Source organism: Monopterus albus, unplaced genomic scaffold (assembly GCF_001952655.1).
Source record: "Monopterus albus unplaced genomic scaffold, M_albus_1.0 scaffold316.1, whole genome shotgun sequence".
NCBI lineage: Eukaryota > Metazoa > Chordata > Actinopteri > Synbranchiformes > Synbranchidae > Monopterus > Monopterus albus.
The window spans coordinates 271,593-295,133 of record NW_018128196.1 but is presented as its reverse complement, the minus strand read 5'-3'; the positions used below and the strand labels follow the sequence as shown (position 1 = coordinate 295,133).

At 44.6% G+C, this 23,541-nt stretch overlaps 1 protein-coding gene across 1 annotated transcript in view; it reads right to left on the bottom strand.

Annotated features, from left to right (window-relative positions):
- The window catches only part of rasal2 (RAS protein activator like 2), a 53,640-nt gene that overhangs the window by 15,783 nt on the left and 14,316 nt on the right, over positions 1-23,541 (bottom strand). The window contains 2 exon segments of the mRNA XM_020623905.1: positions 4,948-5,060; positions 10,021-10,127. Of these exon segments, the coding sequence (XP_020479561.1) occupies positions 4,948-5,060; positions 10,021-10,127 (220 nt within the window).

Sequence of the window (23,541 nt, the reverse complement as noted above, 5' to 3'; positions counted from 1 at the left end):
AGAGCAAAAACAGGAAGGCAGGGAAACAAAGTCAGCACATGAAACGTGGATTAACTCGACAGGGTCAGGACTGAGGCAGGGCCCGCCGCCTCCCCACTGCTGCCAGCCTCACACACCGTCTGCAACCTGTCCTACATTAGAAACTGTCCTTGTATGAAGAGCACAAAGTGACCCAGTGTCTCTTCTCCGTATTACTCATGTACATCATAGACTTCAGTGGATTTCTTGTTAAAGGGCCAATAACAATGAAAAGGCAAAGTTTGATTAGATAAGCTTGCCTGTTTTTCCCCAAATGCCTTCTGTTGGCTGTGTAAGGATCTGACGCTTCTCGTTACAGTCAACGTATCTGTAGGAATAATCTGACTATTCAGAGCATTCTTGCAACCTTTTGAGTTGTCCTTCTGATGTTTCTCAAACATCTGAGTTGCAGTGATAGTGGCATTACTCATTCGGCAGAACTTTTAGTACACTGGAATTGTTTGTATTAACATGTAATATCTCCTGACCTGCTTAATAAACCCCAGCACTATTCTATTTATTTATTAGCATGTTGAAGCCCCGTCTCGACTGCGGTAATGTGAATATGTAATTTTAACCAGAGCTTCTGTGTGAAGCACTCAGCTCAGGCCCAGTTATGTGTCTACGCTGAGTTAAACATGTTTATGCTTTTAAAGTTGTAATTTTATTAATTAAACCAGAAGAAAAAGTGCTGAAACAATGAGAACAAATTAACTCTGATGGATGAAACAGTGTTTTCAGTTGTTTTCTGATGGTTAACTACTGTAGATACTGCAGTATTACCACTTCAGGCTTCCAAACATCTAAAACTAGGAGGTCAATCTTGGACCAAACTGCCTACAACTCACACATCCACCTTTGATGGGGATATTTAGTCTGTACTAATGTGCCAAAAGCTGCAACTAAACACAGTCAACATGAGGGTTCAGGCCATGCAAACGTTCTTACACCTGCCAGAAAAGATGAAGAGAAGGATGCAAACACAGAAGCTGATTCTTGTGCACTGACACAGACAGTTTCCAAAGGGCTGGTCTCCTGCATTAGCATGGAAACCTGATCCAGTCCACTGTCAGAGGAAGCACTTACTGATCTCTGGCCACACATCATTTACAGACCAAGACACTGTGAAGCACAGTCTTGGTAAAATCCCTAACAAACACACTGAATTCAAACCAAAACAATCTAATAGACTGTTCAATTCAATCAGGTGTGATGAGCATCAGGGTTACCTGCTCCCTCTGTTGGCCAGCTTGTCTCATATTCACCACAGTTATCTTAAAACCTAATTATTCACACTGTAGTGTTGCATTTTAGATTGAGAGTGACAAAAGATCTGCATCGCCTGAGTGTGAGGACGTTCACACATTTCTTAGTGCTGCAGCGTAAAATGCTATTTTTAAAAACACGCTGCCATTTTGTCACTTCACTGTGATGTTTCAGCTTCGCTGTACAGAACAACGTACGTGCACAGTTTGTTTTCACATTCATCTGCGGTGTCAACCTCATCCAACAGCTTTGAGAAGAACTGGAGTCGGGCTTCATCAGCAGCATCAGTACTGATGCTCAAATGTGTCTGAATGGGAGCAAATCCCTGCATCTGGTTCAGCATCTGGAGGAAAGACTGGAGAGTTTCTCCTCTACAGCAGCGTGAACTGTGTGTACAAAAACTATGACAATGGATTTGTTGACAACTGATTTTCAGGTAAAGAAAAGAAAAAAACAAAACTAAACACAGATCAAAAGGCTAAAACTGAACTAACACTAAAATTCCCATTGTGTTACTGTATTTCTGCCTTCTCTGGTGGGGGTCAAGCTCCTGACTGAGGGGGTCAAACCCTCCCATAACCCACACACTGATTTCCGCTATGGCAGATGCTACCGTATTTACACAGATGTATCATTATTAAAGAGCTGTCTAACCATTATGTGCACCACAGTGTCGCATCTGGAACACGAATGATCTCTTTCCTCAATAAATATGTCACCACGCTCTGTAAAACACAGCAGTTACATTGTGATATCATTAGTATGCAAATTAGCATGTGACATCATACTGCGACTTTTTGAGCAGGATGATGTCCAGCTGTAAACATCTGGCATCACTGTTACTTGTACAGTGAGGATGTTATTTATACCATAGCCGGCAGGACTCGCCCCCACAGTCCTACCTGAACCTCAGGGTTTTGGAGAGCTGAGCTTTCCGAGCCCTCTGGAAGAGAGATGAGTCCATCAGCAGCGGAGCTCAGAGTGGACTGACAGAGAGGCAGTGTGCAAAAGCATTATCCTCCTGTGCAGCTGGCCGACGTTCTGCTGACTATAAAGCTGTACACACTCATTCTGAATGCATCCACACACACACGCATGTGTGTGTGTGTGTGTGTGTGTGTGTGTGTAGGTAGAGACAGATGGTAGGCAGAGGTCCATGTCAGGACACAGACAAACATTTCTAAAAACCCTCCTGCTCTCGTTTGTTCAGAGCCACAGGTCTGAGATGGTGATCAGTTTCTTCATCTCTGTGGGTCCAGTGCAGAAATAGACAGGGTTCTGCACCAGGACCGGTGCCTGGCAGGAAACCCACAAACACTGTGTTTGTATGTTTTGTGGGGGTTTTATTCCTCTGGTGGTGCACTGCTCCCTTCAGGCTGGGACTGAGTTGTCTTGTTCACAGTGAGAGTAAAATGGTGTGCGAGACCGACAGGTGGATTGGTGCAGTATCAGCAGTCACTGTACCAGACCGTTGTGGTGAAGAGGGAGCTGAGTCAGAAGGCAAAGCTCTCAATCTAACAATCTATGGTCATGACCTCTGGGTCGTGATTGAAAGAATGACACTGTTGATACAAATGGCTGACATGAGTTTCCTCTGTAGCACAGCTGGATTCAGTCTTAAAGACAGGGTGTAGAGTTCAGACATCCAGAGGCAGCTTGGAGCAGAGCCGCCACTGCTCCGCACTAAAATTAGCATCTGATCTGGATGCTGCCTGGGCACTTTGTTCTGGAGGTTTTCCAGGCACATCCACCTGGCAGTAGCTAGATCCAGAATATGATGGAGGGATTATATATCCCACCTAGTCTGGGAACACCTTGGGGTCTCCCAGGTAAAGATGGAGAATGTCGCTGGACAAAGGGATGTCTAAACTGCTGGGCTGAACCGGCAGCCCCCCTCCAACCCAACCCCGGACAAAGCGGTAGATAATGGATGGAACATTCATAGGTAAGTGTAAACCTGAAGTAATGGCCACATCATAGCTGAAGTTTCCAAATCAGATTCTGTTTCCCTCCAACTGATATTTGAATATGTAACGGTAAACCAGTCACTGCATGGATTACTCTTTCTTTTAATATTCGAAGTGCATTTTCATGATCATACTCAAATACTTTTACTTAAATCAGAGTTTCAAAACAGGGCTCTGACTCGTAATAAGTCATTTTTACTTGTGGCATATTAGTATTTTCACTAAAGGACAACAGTACTTCCTCCACTACTGGACCTGAGAGGCACTTTGTGGCAGATTCAAGTTTACCAAAGATAACTTGTTGCATTCCAGAAGTTTTTCAGGTAGGAAAGATGAATCTAGGAATTACATAGAAAGGCATGTGTGGTAGAAAACCTTAGATTTCACATTCCCAGAAAAACACAAACCCATCAGCAGAGTGAAACCGAATGTCATGCAACAAGAGAGGAAAGCTAGTCTTCCAGTAAAACCCCCTCCAGTCTGTGCTGGGAAGGTTGGACCAGCTAATGGACCGAGGAAGATGAGGAGGCGAAACCCACAACCGCCTGTAAGCAGAGGAGGAAGGAGAGCTGGGAAAACTGCTGGAGAAACCTCCATCCCTCTTCTGCACATCTGTGCTGCAGATTAAATCCTAAGTGATATCTGAGAGTCACAACATTGGTGACTCAGACACACAGAGACAAAGCTTCATCACCGGAGGGAAGACAGACGAAGCCGAACCAGGACAGGAAATTAAGCTTTAACATTAGAGAGCTGCACAGCTGAACAACATACAGCAAACAAACTCACACTGCATGTTGTGCTTCACTTTCACAGCTCAGAAACACACACTCTCTTACACATAATAAGGTGACATGTTTCCCATCCAAAGCCATCAGTCTGAAACGGTCAAACAGATTAAACTCAGATAACCTGTGAGATGTCTGGCCTGAACAGGTTCACTGCAAGTCATCCACCACCTTCACACAGGCCAAGGCCCTGACCACAGGTCTGAGCTGTCAGCTACGTCTGCATTCTAACCAGCATCATAAATGTTTTCCACCCATTAGTTCTGTGGTCCATGCATGAAAATATCTCCATACACTGACTTCGTCATAAACCCTTCATTTTCCTGGTTTAGATAAGATAATCCTTTACTGTCACTGTAACACGTACAGCGAAATTTTAGAATTAATTCAGAAACCATCTGATCAAAGAATGAGAGAAGACAAAACAGAGCTAACACCACACTGAATGTGATGCCAACAAACTTGCCTTCACACTGGCCAAACACTGAAAGTTAAACCGCTGGAGACAAGACTTAATATTGTACCACATTTTTAGCTCTTCCCAGCTGTGGAGAACAATAATGGGTAATGACAATGAACATGAGCAGGACCTGGATATGCAGCAGAATGGATGATGACGTCCAGTAGGGATGGGCATCTCAAGCTTAAATGCTATTCGACATTCGTTGGGAACTATATGACAAATATTCAAAGACCACTGACCCCGCACTCACAAACCAAGAAAAAAAAGAGCAACAAAAAATATGTGACAGTTTAAAACCTTCCTGAATAAACTGAAGTCCCTTCACTGTCTCACCACCAGCCGGGGCCTCCATCAGTCCACCAGCAGCTGTCCGACGGGCCAGGCATCTCACACACAGTAAATCAGCCAGTTACCTGATGAGTTTCAAAAGGAGAAGAGCAGCTACCTGTCGGGCTCAGCAGGCCGGAGCGAGGGCAGTCTGAAGCTGGCGTTCCTGTCTAGTTTGGTCTGGCTCTTCGTCCTCTTGATGGAGCCTTTGAGACGTTTACTGAAAAACCCCTGAGGAACAAAACAGACAGGACACCAGAGTCAGTCACTGAGGAGTCAAACAGGGCACCAGCAGAGAGAAAGATCATTTAACAGATAGGTCTTCAACTGGTGTATGGGGGAGAAACCAGTTTGTGGTGGAGGAAGAGGAGGGTGATTCTTCCTCCTCCTGTCCTCAGGAGTGTAATGGCAGCAGTAAGGCCGTCCACCAGTGTAAACACTGACTGAGGAGGAGGAAGTAACTGCTGCTGTGAAACCGCTAACGCACCTTCACTGAGGTTACACCTTCTGCAGGTCCAGACATTCACTGCGGGGATAAAACTGAGGATGTTACACTGAAAGCTGCTCATTACACAGTGGTTCTTTTGGTGTGCCAGTGACAACCCACCCCAGTGAGCCACGCCGCTGAACTGGCTGACACAATTAGCCCTCAGGAAGCACATGAGGCCCGTCTGTTTCCAACAAACAGCTCCACAGGCTGAGAACAGATCTGACTTTATACAGAGTCGCTAGTCTCTGCTCTGATCACACTGCTGCACCAGCTCCTCACGCTGCACAGAGCAACATGTTAGAGCTGTGTGTTGGAAACAGACGGCCTCCCATGTTTCCTGAGGAGGAAACCTGCCCCCCAGTGCAGCGGTGTGGCTCACTTGGGGGGTGGGGGGGTCTAATAGCTGGTGGACAACAGTGGAGGTCTATGGCACAGAGCGATAAGGTGGACCAGGGTCTGGACTCACACATATTACGGTGAGGACACCATGTTCACTGGGGCTGCTGGTCTCTGGACGAGGTTGGTGGGGAAACAAAAAAACAAAATCAGCAGTTTTATTTTGTAACCAATGGCACAAAGAGGCAGAGTATTTAATTTACGAATCACTGACACCGACTGTTAACCAATCACTGTAGATGTAGTGAAGAAATGAAAGTTGAATCTTCTTGTGTCACCAGCTTTGTTGAAGAGTTTTCCAGAACCCACACTGATGACCATGACAGTGGTTTGAGCCACGGAGCCTCCTGCAGGTCAAACATTGGCCTGAGGACTCACCTCTCTGAGTGCCATCATCACACCTGATGGATGAATACGACTGAACGCAGCAGGCAGTCTGTGCTCATCACGACAGCCAGCCATGTGAGAGCAGCCTGGGCTGGTCACATGACTGGCTCTGATCAAACCATTAGGCTCGTCCTCACCTGCCACATCCTCCGAGACAATAAAAGCAGAGCAGAGCGGAGGGAGTGAGCGGCCTCATTTCCTGAGATATAAATATCATCCAACACATATCTGTCTCCCCCCTCCTCACCCTCCTGTCCTCCCCCACAAATTCCCTCCCGGCTCATTGGCTCCAATTAACACATCAGAAAACAGATCCATCCTGCCAGAGACTGTGACACTGCAGAGGGAGGGAAACATCCAAAACACCTCCACAGGCTGCAGCGCTCAGCACACGCCTCCATCAGTTATTGATCACATCTCCATGGACCCGTGAACAGCACTGACTGCTGCAGGTACTCATGTTCCTGTCATCACTTTACCAGTGACTCCTAGGCTGAACTCCCAGCATGCTTGTATTTACTGTAGAAGAATCAGTCAGAAGAAACTGTGGGATGTTAAAAATACTCTGTCACCTGAGAGCTGCCTGTGAAGCTTCAACACAAAGACAAGAAGTTACAGTGCAGCTTTGAAGCTCAAGCTGCAGCAAAATTTTATGGCTGATACCTGCTCTGCTCAGTGATTTTAATCTCAGCCAGAGTGTGAGGCACAGCCCCGCCTCAGTAATAATTACAGCCACAATGACCACAAGAGACCCGTGTGGGAGCCAACATGATAATGGAGATAATAAAGGTCATCAGGAGAACAAGGCCCTGTTAAGTGCTCATCGATATGTTGTAATGTCAGCTACCCTGGACAGGTAAATAGGTGCTGCTGTTCTCTCTGAGCCCTGTGTGTTTAGCCTGCATTAACCAGCAGCAGCAGAATGAGCAGTGGCAGCTGCTGTGTGCAGCGTCTCCGTGTCACTGCATCACCGTGACACTGAAGGAAACAGAAACAGGAGGATTCTCAGGCAGGTTCTGTAGTTTCTCCTCCTCTGGTTTCTATGGGGGTTTATGGAGGTTTGTTCTGTGGGGACTTCAGGGATGACGAGATCCTCAGGAAGTGGACATCACACCGAATCAGATCGTGTGTTTCATGTCTGTGTGGTCACATTTTCCTCCGTTAGGACTCTGAGGAGTTTGGACTCTAATCCACCTTCTGGGGAGACTTTTGTCTTCCTGAGTGTGAATGTCCATGTGTGTCACAAGAAGAGTAGTGTGGTGAGCAGACACTGAATACTAGGCCCTGGCCATGGTAAGGTAGTGCAAAAAAAAAAAAGAAAAAGACAAAATCAGGACTGAGACCTGACTTCAAAATGTCAGTTACATAAATAAACTGTGGAAGCTTAGTGTGCAGTAATCCCCATGTCTTTTTTACAGACTGGCGTGTCACCAGGATTAAAATCCCATCCAGGACGATAAGATTTCATTCCCCATGTGATGTTAATCCTGACTGAACGGGGCCTAATTCTGCTTTTCTTAAAATAAACTCTGAAGAGTTTCCTTTCAGAAAATGCAGAGATCACAACTGAACTCAAAAAAGGTTCAAGGATTTATTTTAAGAATTGTATTTTTAGGCTTGTGAACAAAAACGTTGCAAACAGGTGAATCTGTACTGAGTTTGTCTCATCAGCTTCATGAAGGACGTGATGATTCTTATAGAAGCGCATTGCATTCACCAAAGAAAATAAATTGGGAGGATGGTATCTCATAATTATGAGAAAATATCTCAGAACTACAAGATCTTTTTCTTAGTTGGAAAGCTGCAGAATGTGCCTGAAAATCAAATTATCATTCTTTAGTATCAAAGTAATTCAGTGATAGTTGTCAAAACCTCCAATAGTGCATAGGAAAACTGAACTGTTAATTCAGCGTACTTAGTGTTCCAAAATGTAAACAAAGGCTAAAATATAGGATAAAAACGGGTCCAAGCTGCAGCCCACGGTAACTCATATCTATGGCAACACTAGCTTAATAAGGTGTTTCTTGTAAAACTATGATCTGTGCACATGAATGAACTTTTACTGTTTAATGTGACATCTGACAAAATACAATGCAATAAGTTTTTTGAAAAATGGATATTTCAGCTCATATTCATTATAGATGGACCAGTAGTCTGTAGGATCTAGGACACTGGATCCAGACAGTTAAATCAGCCTATAAATGCCTCTGCCTTCTTGAACAGCAGCAATAACAGGCTTTTACAATATTATAGATCTCCTAATTATGGCAAAGCATTAAATGTTAATAGTCATGTGAGCAGACATAATCTGCAACAAGAAACGGGAAGTAGGCTACAGGCTGCGTAATGTTGCCATGGATACAGTGTGTTACAATGTGGGTGCTGTATTTAGCAGGGCTACAGGCCTATTTGTTTACATTTTGGGACACTAAGTACGTTGAGTCAGCTATTGGCAGTTAGTTTTGCTACCTAGTCTAGTGTTGGATGTGCTCTCAGAATTATGTAAATAGTTTACTGAAGAAATCTTAAAGACTCAGTGTTTCTCAAGCAGATTTTGAAGCTTTCCAGCTCCTGCTCAGTGCATGTATAGGCCCATAGTTACACTGTAGGCAGCGACTTTGAGGCCCGTCTATATTTGTTTATTGTATATTTTGCAACACTAAGTGTGCTGAATTAGTTAAACAGTTCACCTTTACTCTGCACAATTGCATGTGCTGACAACCATCATGAAATTGCTCTGATACTAAAGAATTCATAAAAATCTGATGATTTTCAAGCAAGTTCTGCAGTGTTATAACTGCATCATTTCATAATTACAAGATAAGGTTCTCCATTTTTTTCCTTTGGTGAATGCAATGTGCTTCCATAAATTCTGCCTGATACTTTTTCATCCACAATCTAAGACCAGCACACTGCGCTCTTCCAGCTCCCTCACACTGCAGCAGATGGCGTGAGCACACTGCTGTAGACGACCTCTATAAGCTGTGAAATATCCATCACAACACTTGAGAGAGAAGCCGAGTCATGTTTGGACTCCTGGCAGCTGAAGATGAAATGTTTGGAGACACCAGACGACTGACTGGGAACACCACATGCGGCCGCACGCCAGCTGCCTGCGGGTTTAGCTCCACATGCTTACTCATATCCAATCGTGCGTTAATCTGGTTACGAGCATCATGAGTCTGGTGCTCCTGGTCCAATCGCTAGATGATCAATTATACTGATGTTGCTTTAATTGAGTTAAAATCTAATCCTGTGTAAATGCACAGTGACTCTGTGTCTAACATGAATTACACAGCATCACTCTCTTACTGACTGCAGAGCCCAAACTCCATCTGACCATTACTTTTCAGTGAGGCAGTGCTTGACTGTGAAGTGGAACGCTCACATCTGATCATGTCTCTGTCAGAGGCTGCTGATGAACAACCAAGAATGGGGCTCCCTAGTTAGGGAGAGGCTCCCATAGCCAGTTCTAAGTTACTCTGGATGGGATTTGTGCAAACTAACACAAACTGAGAAAATCACCGGCTGCATCCTTTAAACATCAACAACAAAGACATGAACACTGAACAACTTTCAAGTGCTGGATCACACACACTGGACCTATGAGGGCACAGGCACCATCACACAGTTTTGTCGCCGTTGACATGATGTGTACAGTGTATGCACATGTGGACATCTGTATGTGAAGGGTTGGTGAATTTTGTCCTGATCTGTTTTATTTATTTTTCTAATTGTTTGGATTGTTTAACAATGATTTCAAAGCCTAACCAGGGACGAGGCTGCAGCTCCAACTAGACGCCCTGAACGCACTGCCTGTCTGCGACGATGTTCTCTATTTGTCCCTGTAAAATCAACAATAAATAAAAACAAACCTTTTCAATGTTGATAGGGACACCTGCCTTGTGCGTTACTCACCGGCACTTTAAAGGGTGAAGAGTTTGGATTGTCGGCGGTGCCGCTCTTCTCCGAATTCCCCAAACCTGAGATACTCCTCCTCCTCGGGGACCGCTCCGATGACACTTCTGCAGACAGACGCACAAAGACAGCAAGTTAAACCCAAACAGCCTCTTCCTCATCTGTGCAGCCATCCTCATCACCAGCCGGGGAGCTCCAGACCAAACCAGACGGACAGAGGGCATGAGACAGACACAGTGGAGGATGTGGAGGATGCCTGGACAGGGACAGGTGGTGTGTTTGTTTAATGGCAGCTGGCTTCTGTGTCTTCAACTAGCTGCAGACAGCACCGTTCACCCTCTCTGACAATGTAAATGTTGCTTCTTATCAAACATCAGTAACTCCTGTGAGCAGAGACCGGCACTATCTGGCTTGAGGGTTAGCCCATTTGTCTAACAAGTTCAAAGACCTACACACGAATAGGCTTGTGTTCTGATATGCATACAAAACAAGAGTAAACATTTTTCACATTAATCATCATGTTTAGCAACAGCGAGTAACTCGGCTACTGCACCTACAACAGCACAATAAAACAGTCAAGGTCCATTCAGGCCAAGTAACGGTCAGATAACTTCAATTCAGTGCAGTCTCTGGATCAGCGCTGCCACTCCCAGAGAAGAACACAAATCAGTTTGTTCGAACTGTGAGTTTACGCAGAGTCTCTCTTGGAAAAAAAGATTTTATCTCTGCCAGGCCTGTTTAAATAAAGGAAAAGAAACTTTGCCATTAACCAGTAGCAGGCAGTCCACACAGTGTGGACCTCTGACTGATCGGAGAGGCCGTTAACTGGCCGGCAGCAAGCTGCTGTGGCTGCTGAGAGCTAGCATGTGACTGGTTAGGTCGCCAACTAGTCCCCCAAACCCCGTTCCAATGACTTCAACAGCAGCATCTGATGACTGTCAAAGTGAGCATCTTTGGGTCCTGAACTGTTGGATGGACAAAGGTCAACAAGAGCAGAAATCACCTGGGGGTGTGGGGAATTCTAACAAGTAATGATTCATCAACTGATCAAGAAATAGGATCGGCAAATTGACAGATAATAAAACAATCATCAGTTGTGGCCCTAAATCCAGGTCACTGATTTGCAACACTGTCCACAAAGATACAACAGGGGTCGCTAGATGGTTTTAATTATGCATCACACCTCCAGTCACTTCACTCCTAAGCTTAATGGACCCTTGCTGGCACCTTGCCTCTGAAGTCAGTTTAAGGTAGCTGTTAAAAAAAATGACAAAGTGCAGAATTTCTTATACAAATAAAAAATTTAACTGTGTTTATAATGCAAAAGTACATTGTTTTACTTTCCAATCAAAGCTTTCAATTGTTCTCTTTCAGGAGTTTGGAGACATGGACAAACAGCTGCTAGAGGATCCTGAATCAATCCTGTTCAGACTGAAGCGGGCAAATCAATGACTCATTCAAATCCAAGTTTGGCTGCTAAACACTGGCACAACACCGGTATCAGTCGTCTCTCAGTGGAGAGTCAACAGTTTTCAGCTCGTTACTAAACCAGCAGCTACAGGGAACATGTGGACCTGACTTGATGTTTAAATGGGATGAAACAGAGAGCAACGTGCAGCTTTCTGCCATAGGAAACATGGAGTCGACTGTAACGGAGCCACAGTGAACGCAGCATGCAGCAGCAGCCAACACTCATCAGCTCTTTGCAAAGTGCTGGATCAAATTCCAGCTGCAGGAGGAAGCACGCTGCACGCAAGCAGCGCTGCAAGAAGCCGGGGGGGACAAAGTTCCATGCACACCCCCTATACCACCCACCCCGGCGTGTCCTTCGCTGCTGAGACAAAGTTGAGGCAACATGCCGCAGGAAGTCAGGTATAACAGGTCAATCACTTGACACGGACAGAAACAGAGAGAGAGAGACAGAGAGACGGAAGATGGTACCTCGATCGCAGCTGTTCCCCATCATCTGAGGAGAGGACACACAGAGTCAGACGGGATTGGCCGAGGCAGCCGCCACCTGTCAGCCAATGAGGTTAACCTGCAAATATCCGTCTTTGTCCCGTAAACATCCTCGACTTTGGCGTCCCCCCTGACCTGCCTCTCCCTCCTCAGCTCCGCATCTTCCTTCCTCCTCCTCCTCCTCCTGGTCCCTCCTCTCCCATCTCTGCCCTGTTCCCTCTCTCTCTACTCAGCAGTAATTCTAACCCTCTCTCTATCACCCTCTCTCTCTCAGAGCACTGTGGCTTTACTGCATTTATTCAATCAATCCCTCCAACTGCACTGCTCTGCTTTCTCTCTGTGCTCGTCTTCCTCGCAGACACTCCTCTGTCTCTGCAGCTGCCTCTCTCTCTCTTCTTCTCATCCTCCAGAGCTGCATTTATCGCCACGCTCGGAGGATAATTACTAAATAAGTTTCCCTTCAGTCGACTGATATAGGACACAGCTCTGGGGGCTTCAGCTGTTAACTGCGTGTGTGCTGTTCAGCCAAATCACACACAAGCATCACATCAGAGCTGCAACAAAACTCGACTTTAATTATCATCAGGTGTCAACATGTCGAACACTGGTAACAAATACCCAGCAAAGGTTTTCAGAGAACAAAGACATTCACCAGACTGGAAACCAGCCTCGACTCCTGGGAGCCACTGCTGTTCCTGAAACGGTTCCAGGTTGGTGCTAGTATACCAGTTTTCCTGTACACCCCATTGAAACACTGGTAAGACTGGTGCTATTGGTAAGAGTGCTACTGACTATGTCTGTTGTCATCGTTACTACTGGATACCAGCTCTGGCATCCTGATTCAATTCTAATTCACAAAGTCCAAAATCCTTTCAATGTGGTTTTTAATGGTTCTGATAGATCAGATGCAGGAAGCTCCTCTCTGAATTTATCCTGGAACTTCTATGTACAGTATATATAAGAAATAGATTTGAGATGCAGCCAGTGTCTGAACAAACTATTGGTACATCCCAATTCTCTTATTTGATCATTCCTCCCTCCCCATCCTTGCTCGATCAAGATGTCGTTCCAGTCCACCATCTTGAAGAACGTCCCAGAGCTCTTATTCCTGCTCTGAGGAACGAGGAGGCTTCTGGGGGAGCCAGGAGTGAGGACATCCTTTGTAGAAGTGTTTTATGGACTGACACGCCCCTTTGTCAGAATTCAGTCGGTGATTAGAAGTTTCAGATGAAGGACTGGAGGAAAGGACATCTCATGTCTGCATAAACCCGTTTCCTCGACTCTGCTTTCTTGGCATCAGGCAAAGACAACTTAGTGCATGTAGATGCAGTTAAGGGAATTGGGATGTGCCCTTAATGTACAGCTGTGTTACACTTCTGCTGCACTCGGTCCAAGAAAAGGAGGGAGTGTCACCATTCCAACATGTAAAATTAATAAATATTGATCAGACTGATGAGAAGCAGTGTCTGAGAGCAGCACCTGAAGTTTGGCTGAGTAATGCACTGAACATTAGGTCCATCTAGAATGGCAAGTTCTGGGCTTCTGAGGTTTGCTAGGAGTCATCATCGACTATTCGCAGGTGGGGTGGCGGGGTGTTGGTTTGTAGCTCTACTCTTAGGGTTATCTAGTGTTACCAAAATCAATTAAGGTATTACTGGTCCTCTGTTGGTTCTACCACAACGCTAAGTTTGGAAAAACGTGTCTGATAGCAAAGGAGGCTGTAGACGGCCGCAGCACAACAGTCTCATTTTGATGAAAATCAGCTGTCTCTCAGCCTTACAGTTTAAACACCATTCCACTATGACTTCTTGATCCAGGAGTTCTGAATCTGTGAACATTTCATCTTAGGTTTGGTCTCGTGCTACTTTCCAGTAGGAACCAATCAGTGACGTGCGGTCAGAGGAGGCAGAGCCCCCCCTGTCAATCTTGAAAACAAAAAAAAAGTTAACCATAAAATATAATAAATGTTAATATTTGTCGGCTGGTGTGTGTTGTAGGCCCTTTTGCTGTTCGAATCCGATGTTGAAGGATTTTTTTTCAATAAAGAATAGCAGACTTTCGTATGTCCCGTTCAAATACATGGAGGAGATGCGCGATGAGGCAGCACTTTGCTGTGCCTCTCGGTGGATCGTGTAATCCTCACAAACTGTATGCGATGCAAATAGTGTGTCGCTGTCCCTCTATATATCGCAAATAAAATGCTTTCAAACACTCTGATTATATGCTCTGCCTTGCCATAATCTGGATAATGTATAAAATGTAGTTCTGTAACGTGTTTAGGCTCGTAGATTAACCATAAAACCCAGTAAAACAGTTACTCGGTGAGGCAAACAGTACGCCTGCCTCAAGGCAGAGGGCGCTAGTGAGCCCACAGATTCTTGCGCTACCTACAATATCTTCTTCGTGCTTGTTTATTTCCTTTACAATCCGCCTTATCAAAATGGAAGATTACATTTCCAAGATGAGAAAATTCGCAAATCTGGACTTTCAATCAAAACATTTTTGACAGTCTGGACATTTTTGTCCAGAAGGATCTTCTTTATTAAAAACATTTGTTTTAATATTGGATTCGAACGGTAAAGGGGTTTGTAATACATACCAGCTGACAAATGGATGTCGTGTACAAGTAAAGGTAAGACCATAAACTTTTATTATTTCTAGTTAGAAATAAGCTCAATTGGAATAAATTTTAACCTCAAATTAAATACGGGTCCAGTTTGTGTGAAGAATGCTGATATGAGACAATTAACAGACAATTTATATTTGTAAATCTGACTGTAAAAAAGTCAGTGCCTCACCAGCTGTCAACCTCACCGCACGTCACTGGAACCAATGGGCTTGGAGCTGAGGGCTACATACAGGAGGTCACAACATGTTGTTGATGTTAGAGAGACACACGCCTGTGTGCATACAAGGTCCCACTGCATGTCAGGATAAAACCTCAGCATGAAGTACAGGGAGCTCTCCGTAGACCTCTGGGATCAAGCTGAAGGGGTCTGAATACTTTCTGAAGCCACAGTACATTGGTCACAACTCATAAATGATGTGCTTAAATATAAAACAGTATTAGTTGTTTTTAGTCACCAAACCCTGGCATCTCTCAGGGTCTGATGGATTTTCAGATCTAATAACAGTGTGTTGTGAGTCACTGCTGCCCTGCACTGTGTGTCTGCAGCAAACCGGCTGAGACTAATTCCTGGACTGATTTCAGTTAATAAAGTGTGCATTTCTGGAGGCTTCTGATTCATTTTCATCCAGGAGCTGAGCGTCCCCGACTGCCACGAACATGACTCATGTGTCTGTTTGCTGTTGTCGAGCTCCTCAGAAAGACTCATGGGAAAACACAGCTAAAAATACTTGCGAGAAAAGAAACGGGCAAAGCTCAGAGGTAGTTATCAGGTATCACATCCCATCTGCAACAACACAAGGTGGAGAAAGCCCTCCATCAGTTTGCTCTCAGTGTTTCTGCTAAAACACCTTTAAACCACAGAAGCGCTCAGAATTTAAAGGAATAACCACAAGTTTAGTGTCAGTACGAGTGCAGTAAACTTCTACCAAGACACTATGGGATTCTTCCAGCCTGTTTACTCTGACCTTAAAAATCCCACCAGACTCAGAGCTCCAGCTGCATGGCAGTGAGGGAGTCTTTTAAAGTTATTTACCAGACAACATCATAAATGTGAGGTTTGAGTTCAGCTTTTAGACCACTTTAAAACTAGAATTACAGCCTCCACCAACCAGACAAATTCACAGGAATGGAACAGATGTGAGATCACTGACCTTTGACCCCCAAAACCTAATCAGCTCAGGTTGTGCCAAATTTAAAGAAATTCCCTCAAGGCCTTTCTGAGATATGATGACAAGAATGGGACAGACGGACAACCCCAAAACACAGAGCCTCCGACCTTGGCTATCACCGGAGCAGAGACGTGACAGCACAAAGGGGCATTACAAGTCCAGGTGAAAACACAAAGTTTCTACACTATTCATGCTACAGTCATATACAGGTAAGGGCACTTGTGATTGGTCAATGCAGGTGACGCCACATGGAGCCTCTGCACCAGCACAAGAGAGGGCTGTGATTTTTTAAAATGAAGCTGAAATTACAGCTGATTAATCAGTTATTTAAAAATGGGACCAGGTTTGACAAGAAGGACAGAAAGTTAACATTTTACAAAGTGCACATGCATGCATAAAACTTTTCTGATAACAAACCCTGTGCACATTTGCCTACATGCAGCTGGAGAAACATCTCTCAATGAGCAGTTCCAGCCATTTCTCAGGCAGATGTGCCATCGATTCTCTGGCGTCAACCTCATTAGTGGGAAGATTTCCCATCACAGTGAACTGAATATCTTTGACTTTTAGACCATTAGTCTAAAATCAACACACGTGAAGATGTCGTCTCAGACTCTGCTGCTCTAAAGTATTCATATGCAAATGCAGGTGTAAGAAAAACACCAAGCATGAAGAAAACCTGGAGCATGTTCCTGGCACGTTCTGACCACTTCTTCTGTCTGAGTGGCGAGCCTCCTCTCCACAGCTTGTTCACTACAGCTGCAGCTGAAACAGACCAATGTTACGCTGCAGCCAAACTATACACACAGAACAGAAAAATACTATGCTGCCGTCTGTGTTTCAAATACAATCTGCAAACCATTTCTAGATGACTGGGTCTAACACACTGACTTTGCTCTTGGCTGAGAACCCACCTGTCTGTGCCTGACCTCTGACCCTAAGTGCAGTCACACTGCTGAACGTGGGCGGCGCTCTAACACCCGCCGCTCTGTCCGTAAACAGTGCAGGGCTGCATTCAGAAAAGGAAGGATGAATGGGAGGGTGTGATGTCATCAGAAAGCAGCGTGAGGAATGCTGGGAATGTCTGAGGCCGACACTTGTTGAACTCTGAGCAGACACACCTGACACAGCACACAGTCTGCTGCTCAAAGAAACCTTTGTATCAGACTTTGGCGGGACGGGGTGGAGATCTCACTCTGACAAGACAGAGCAAAGCTCACAAAAAATATATATATCATACTCATCCTGTTCTTCCTCAGATGGTTCTAATATTCTGACCCTGTCGTGTGGGGCTGGGGGGGGGACAAAAAATATAGAGACACCTCTGAATATAATGTAGTCGAGTACAACACCACCTTTAACTATGACCTCAATAATAACCATAACTGAACTTCTTAAACACAGATGTTAAGGCGGACGTGTTGCATTGAAGTGATTACAGTTGTACAGGTGTACCTAATAAAGTGGCCAGTGAGTGCATATAGAGGCGGATGACGTGACAGCTCCAAGAAGTGAAGCCGCCGTGAGTCGCTCGTCCCCAGAAGCTGTTTGTAGTACAGATCATTCTGACCTATTTGGTAGTGGAGGGAGGTGGTGACACATCGTCCATTTTTACAGTCTAATCCAACAGTACTGAAGTAAACCCTCCTTCATGAAGGTGATGATGTTGAGCTTGTGCTTCACCTGTGTGGTCACCGTGGAGGCTGCAGGTTGTGCTGCTGTTCACCCGCACTGTGTTTCCCTAAGAGCTGGCTCTGTTGTTTGGCCTCGCCGATATAAGGGCAGTGGACAAAAAACATGAGGCACATAAACTACCAGGTCTGATGTCAACTTCAACTTGGTTGGACTGCTGTGTAAACTCCAGTCTGCAGCAGCATTCAGTCGCCCTCCTCCACTTCTCAGCACACACACAACAAATATTCAAAGAATTTCTTTTCACATAATGGAGCCAGTTCTGTTTGCCATCGCCATGCTGTGTCTCCGCTACAGCTGCCTCCTCTGAATGTATTAACATTAATACTGAGAAAGAGTTCCAGTCAGACAGTTAGACTCAGCTGGTCACCAGTTAACTGAACTGGGATCAGCACTGACCTGGAGTTGAGCCGATCAGATAGGATTACTTCTTGTCAACAAGAGTAACTCAGCTTAAAAAAATAAGCATATTTAAAAAAATAAATAAATAAAGATACTGTATGTCACTGCAGTATTTTTTCTATAATTAGGATCTACAACACAGTAAAAATGTTTATCAGCTGCTGAGATGTTACTAAAATGCTTTAATGGTCTTATTATGGCACTTGTGTCAATACAGGGGCTAAACAAAACAACAGGAAGCCCTGACCTCTGACATGTGCAGGAGGACACAGAGCATTGTGTCTGAGCCAGGGCCAGTCTGTCATCCGCCTGCAGAACGAACAAGCACACCGTTCTCATTAAGCTACAGGGTGTCCAACACACAGACAGAAATTACATTTACAGCCTAGATCGGACAGAGGGAGGAGGAGGCAGAGCAGCCTGAGGAGGCGAGTGCTCTCTGCACCATCAGGCCAAAACACTGCTGTCAGGTCAGACTGTAAAAATCCAGACTCTCTACTGTGACCCTAGACTGTCAGCAGCCGATTTCTGACCTGGACTGACACCAAGAGGCTCAAACACTGTTGGATGTGTGTCAACAAGGGTGAGCCCTGCAGAAAACTGTGGCCTGGTCCTTTAAGAAGAGCTCCACTCATGTGCTGTGCATCCCCAAACAGCCAGAAAGTGGTCCTAGGTAAATCTGGGACACAGTGATCTAATTATAGGCAAACCAGGGAGCCCTGGAGTGTCACACAACATAGGTTCAGTGCCACTGCATCCATTATCAAGAAGAGCAGCCAAGTGCACAGAGCTGAAGAAACTCACAGGAGCTGTGTGGCCGGGAACCGGAGCGCACGGAGTTTACTGGCTGTTCTGCAGGTCCACTAACACCTTTTTAATACCACACAGAATCCAACTTCATCCCTGTTTGTACTTTATTCAGCTTTTAAAAATCAGGATTTCTACTTGTAGCAGAGTATAATCACTACCAACATGTTGTCCTGCTTATCTAAATCCTAAAACACTTTGAAATCTTGCTCTTCTGCTTTTAAATGTTCTAAATCTCAAACGTAAAATTGGAATATAAAATTTGAAAAAATCAGCTTATAAAAAGGGCTGGGGTATAGCAAAGTGGGCCTATATAATACTTTTGCGTTTCATATTTAAACTGTTAATTTATTACAGGTCTTATTTCACTGTGTTGTAAAGAGATGGGAAGTTAAAAATGTGATAACATGATAAAAAAAGGGAAACTGAAATAGCAAAAATCAAAACTCAATCAAATATAAATAATTCTACAAACTACAGTGAAACTGTGATACTGATTTATGGTGATAAAAATGTACTTGACAAAATGTAAGCTGAGGTCATCGGACTGAGCTCAGTCTGTCTGACAAAACTGCTTCCTGTGAGAACTCAAGGTTAAAGGCCAGTGTAACTTAGTGGGGATGGGAAAGTAGCACTGCTGGTAACAGAGAAGTGCAGGTACTGGCCAGAGTCCAGGAGAAGTCCAACAGGTCGAGGCAAACCAAACCAGAAACTCGCTCCGTCCTCGAGCCGCCGCTGCAGCTCGGACTCCTGCGCTGCGCCACGACGTCACTCCTGGCCCCGACCGATTAAACCGACTGACTGATCCGGTCCGTTAGATTTGCTGCTGAGACCAAACCGGAAAACAGGTTGGACTTCTCCGCACCGTTCAAGTTTCTTCTTCACGCGTGTTTCGCAACTCGTCTGAAAGCTAAAGCGCGCAGTGACAGAGCTTCGGGTCGAGGACTCACCTGCATCAGGTAAGGAAAACCAAAAACCCCGATGTTTGGTTATTAAAGTAGCTAAACGGGAAGAAACTCACCCAGAAAGTCCATGAGAGATGCAGATTAACTCATATCCACTGAGAGCAAACACTCATTCAGACCGAGCCGAGTTTCATCGTCAACACACACACTTCCGAACAGGACCTTCACAATAAAAGCTCCAAACTGCAGCGTTCATCGTGCACTATCAGTGGAGCACCTGCTCTACTGAACCTGAACAGACTGCCATCAACTTACGGGTCTTTTTGACCAGACAAAACAAAGTTATGTCGTAAAAACCAACTCTGCCTTCAAAATAACCTGGCTTTGATACAGTAATACATTCTTTTATAAATTTGTTAAAAGTTAGTCTAAAGCTCAAAAATGGCAGCAGGTAAAAGATCATGTTTTCAGTCATCACTTCTACAGCAGCTGCAGAAGCAAAGCACAGCTCAAAGTGATTTAACCCTAACAACCAAAAGCTGTGGGACAAACGACCGTTTAAACCTGTCAAACTCATCTGACATTTAAAATCTAAACATACATTTTTAAAAACAAGTTTGACCTGAGGTACTCAGTCAAAGTAAAGAATATAAAAAAACTTGTGAATTTCATTTTTTCCAATCTGTCATTTTCACGCGTTTCCTGCTTCTTTAGTCCGTTCCTGGTGCTGCTGTTACACCTGAATATATCATGTGGGGATTATTCTTCTTCCATCTAATCTTAAAAAGAGATGTAAAAAATAAATGTAATGATAAAACTAGTGAAACAACTAAACTTCAAACATCCAGCATGACTTTAATAATGGCAGTCCAGCAGTAAAACAGGATTCAGGGTTAAACAGCAAACAACTTAAACCATTTTTGCACAAATATATTTTTTCGTCAACAGTAGTCAATTTTGTGCAATGACTAAACTCTGTGGCTGCTTTATTAAAATATTTAATTTTATTTATTCATTTTCTGGTGCAATAACTTTACCTTAGGAGGAAAAAGAAAGTGACAAACGTTGTGGCATCACTGGATTAATGCGTGTATCATACCTGGTCGGTAAAAAAAATGGATTTGCCTTTGGTTTAACGTTTCAAACCTCTAATAATCCTTACAGTGCACTGGTGCCACATTTAGGATTCTTTAAAGAGGGGCCACTAGATGTGGCTTCAGCCTAAGATTTTACAACTTCAGAACCCATTTTACTGTGGAATCTATGGACTGAACCCAGATCATTTACAGACTTTTATTCCGAAGGCACAGTTGGAGGGTGTGTGGTTTTATTGTGGCAGGGCTGACAGAGCAAGCCAACAGGAATGCAGCAGATACAGAGCTTCAGATGGACAGCTGTGTAAACTGTGATGGGACATAAAAGCTGAATCCGAGCACATGACAAGAAAATATGTTTATTTACAAGTTTTCTATCATCTTCTCTCTAGTGCTGTTCGCCAGGCATGTGGGTTTGTGCAGGTGGGAGAGAACAGGGAAGGAAAAGCTTTGACCAGATGCCATAAACTGAAAGACATTAAATTTTAAAAACATAATTAGTGTTAATATGATTCTCTTTCACCCTTTATTGTCCTGCAAAGTGCTTCAATCAATGAAATAACACAAAACTAGACAAAAACAAAACAGGAGTCACTCTTTGCACCTGTCAACAAACCAATCCAGGACTTCAGAGTGTGTCCACATTAAAACTGCTGTGACAGGCAGCACGTTGGTTTTCTGTCCAAAACATGTCATCTAAAAATCTACCTTTTGAAACCAGTCCCTCCTGAGTGGATACACTGGAAAACATGCCGATGTTCACTCAGGTGAAACTCTCCCAGTAAATACACAGAGCCAGACTCACTCGCTGTTAACAACTCTTAAAGGATGCAGCATTACTGTGCACCAACCCTGTCCAGAGACCAGCAGCACCAGTGAACGTGGTGTCCTCACCATAACGTGTGTGAGTCCAGACCCCGGTCCAGCTTATCACTCTGTGCCGTAGACCTCCACTGCTGTCCACCAGCTATTAGACCCTGCCCCCAAGTGAACCACACCGCTGCACTGGGGGGCAGGTTTCTTACTCAGGAAACACGGGAGGCCGTCTGTTTCCAACACGCAGCTCCAACACCTTATAAAGTATCAACTGCACATTAATCATCAACACCTGAAAACCTGCTGACAAGACTTATTGTTGCAATGAGGCAGTAAAATATGACAGACTACACCTTCAAGTCTGACAGCATGTGTGTTATGTTGCATTCAGCTCTGTGGGGTCATGACCTGCAGCCTGACAGATGAGAACGTATCTGCAGAAAGACATGATGCTGGTATTCACAAACAGATCATTTTGTCTTCATCTAGAAAATCTGAACACTCCTGACAGCGAGAGAAGAGGCGGCGGCTACGAGGACGACATGCTGCAGAGCCGCAGGCATCTGAGCTCAGACGGAATGAACAGTCAGTCAACACTGTAATTAGACTGTACTGCCAACAGTGGACTAAAATTACTTCTCAGCTGCCATCGCTGCTGCTGCTCAGCCTGCAGTGTGCGGAAATAACACACAAGTGGAAGCAGAACAATGTCAGGGAGAAGTGGGCAGTAAAAGTGTTTCTAATGTCCTGTTTCGTTATTTTACTTCCCACTCTGGTTCCATTCACCTCACGTCAGCCCAAACCAGTTTGAAACAGTTTGAACACTTCGGAACAACAGTGACAAAACCAAGGAAACTTGTTTTACAAGCATGTTTTGCCTGAAAAAAAGTTTTTTTTTTCTTGATTTTGTTCCAATCCCAGTAGATGTCCAACATTAAAGCCATAATGAATCCAACCTTTAAACCAGTATTAATTCTGCTTAAACCCAGTAACAGCAACATTAACCAGTATAAATCATTACTATTAATCCAGTGATAAAGGAGGTTCACAATCTGATTTAATCCCAGTATAAACCCAGTTTAAATTGGCTGTTGGGAGCCTGTTTGTGTGGGCAGATTAACATATAAATAACCTCCTCCCCCCTCGGCCAGTGCGCGGTGGGGGTTGAGGGCTAAGGGTGAATGAATGAGCTTCTCTGTGAGTGAAGGAGCAGCACGAGCAGGGAGGGGGACATTTCTATCAGTCAATAAACTGATCAACATGACCACAGTCTCAATCAAAGTATTACAACTTTCTGGATCTGTGTTCCTGCCCGTCTGATCCTGGTACCAGAGCCGGTCGTGTAAGACCAGGTCTGGAACCCTGCAGCTCTGGGTGAGAATCCCCACAGCCCCAGCGTCCCACTGGGGGCAGCGGGGTCAGAGCTGCTCCTTCACATGCACAGACGGACACTGGACGCTTTGTCCTCAGATGTTCCCACAAAATTACAGGCTACACTCGAACGCCTCATTATGCCAGCAGAGAAAAGCCTTCACCTGGCCGTCAGGACGCCGAGTCCAGAAACGTTTGAGCAGCTTTAACCCAAACTCATGACGACATCTGAACCTCACACGCTCATAACCTCTGGAGACTCCAAGAGAGAGTCAAATAAAATCCTGTGAGTTCAGTCAGCGCTGGGCCAAACAACCAGAGTCTGTAAAGCAGGAGCCCGACAGAGTTTAAAACATTAACAGAGCTCTCACTGAGGCTCTGCTGTGAAGTATCAGACTCAGCTGGTCTCATAAGAAACAGCACCAGTTCACTGAAGGGCTACAGGCGTCTTACATTGCCTGTAAAGTCCTGAATTTGTCTACTCATACTTTCTTCAGGACTGGACTCCTGGTTCTGATTTTGCATGAACCTAGTGGGAAGCTACCAGTGCCCCCCCCCCCATGTGAAATCTTCATTCAAGCCAGGCAGCATTAAAGAGCCTCTGTAAGGAGTCTGAAAGCACTCTGGCTCCATCTCCAGGTACTTCTCACCTTTGTCAGCCTAAAAAAATCAAACAC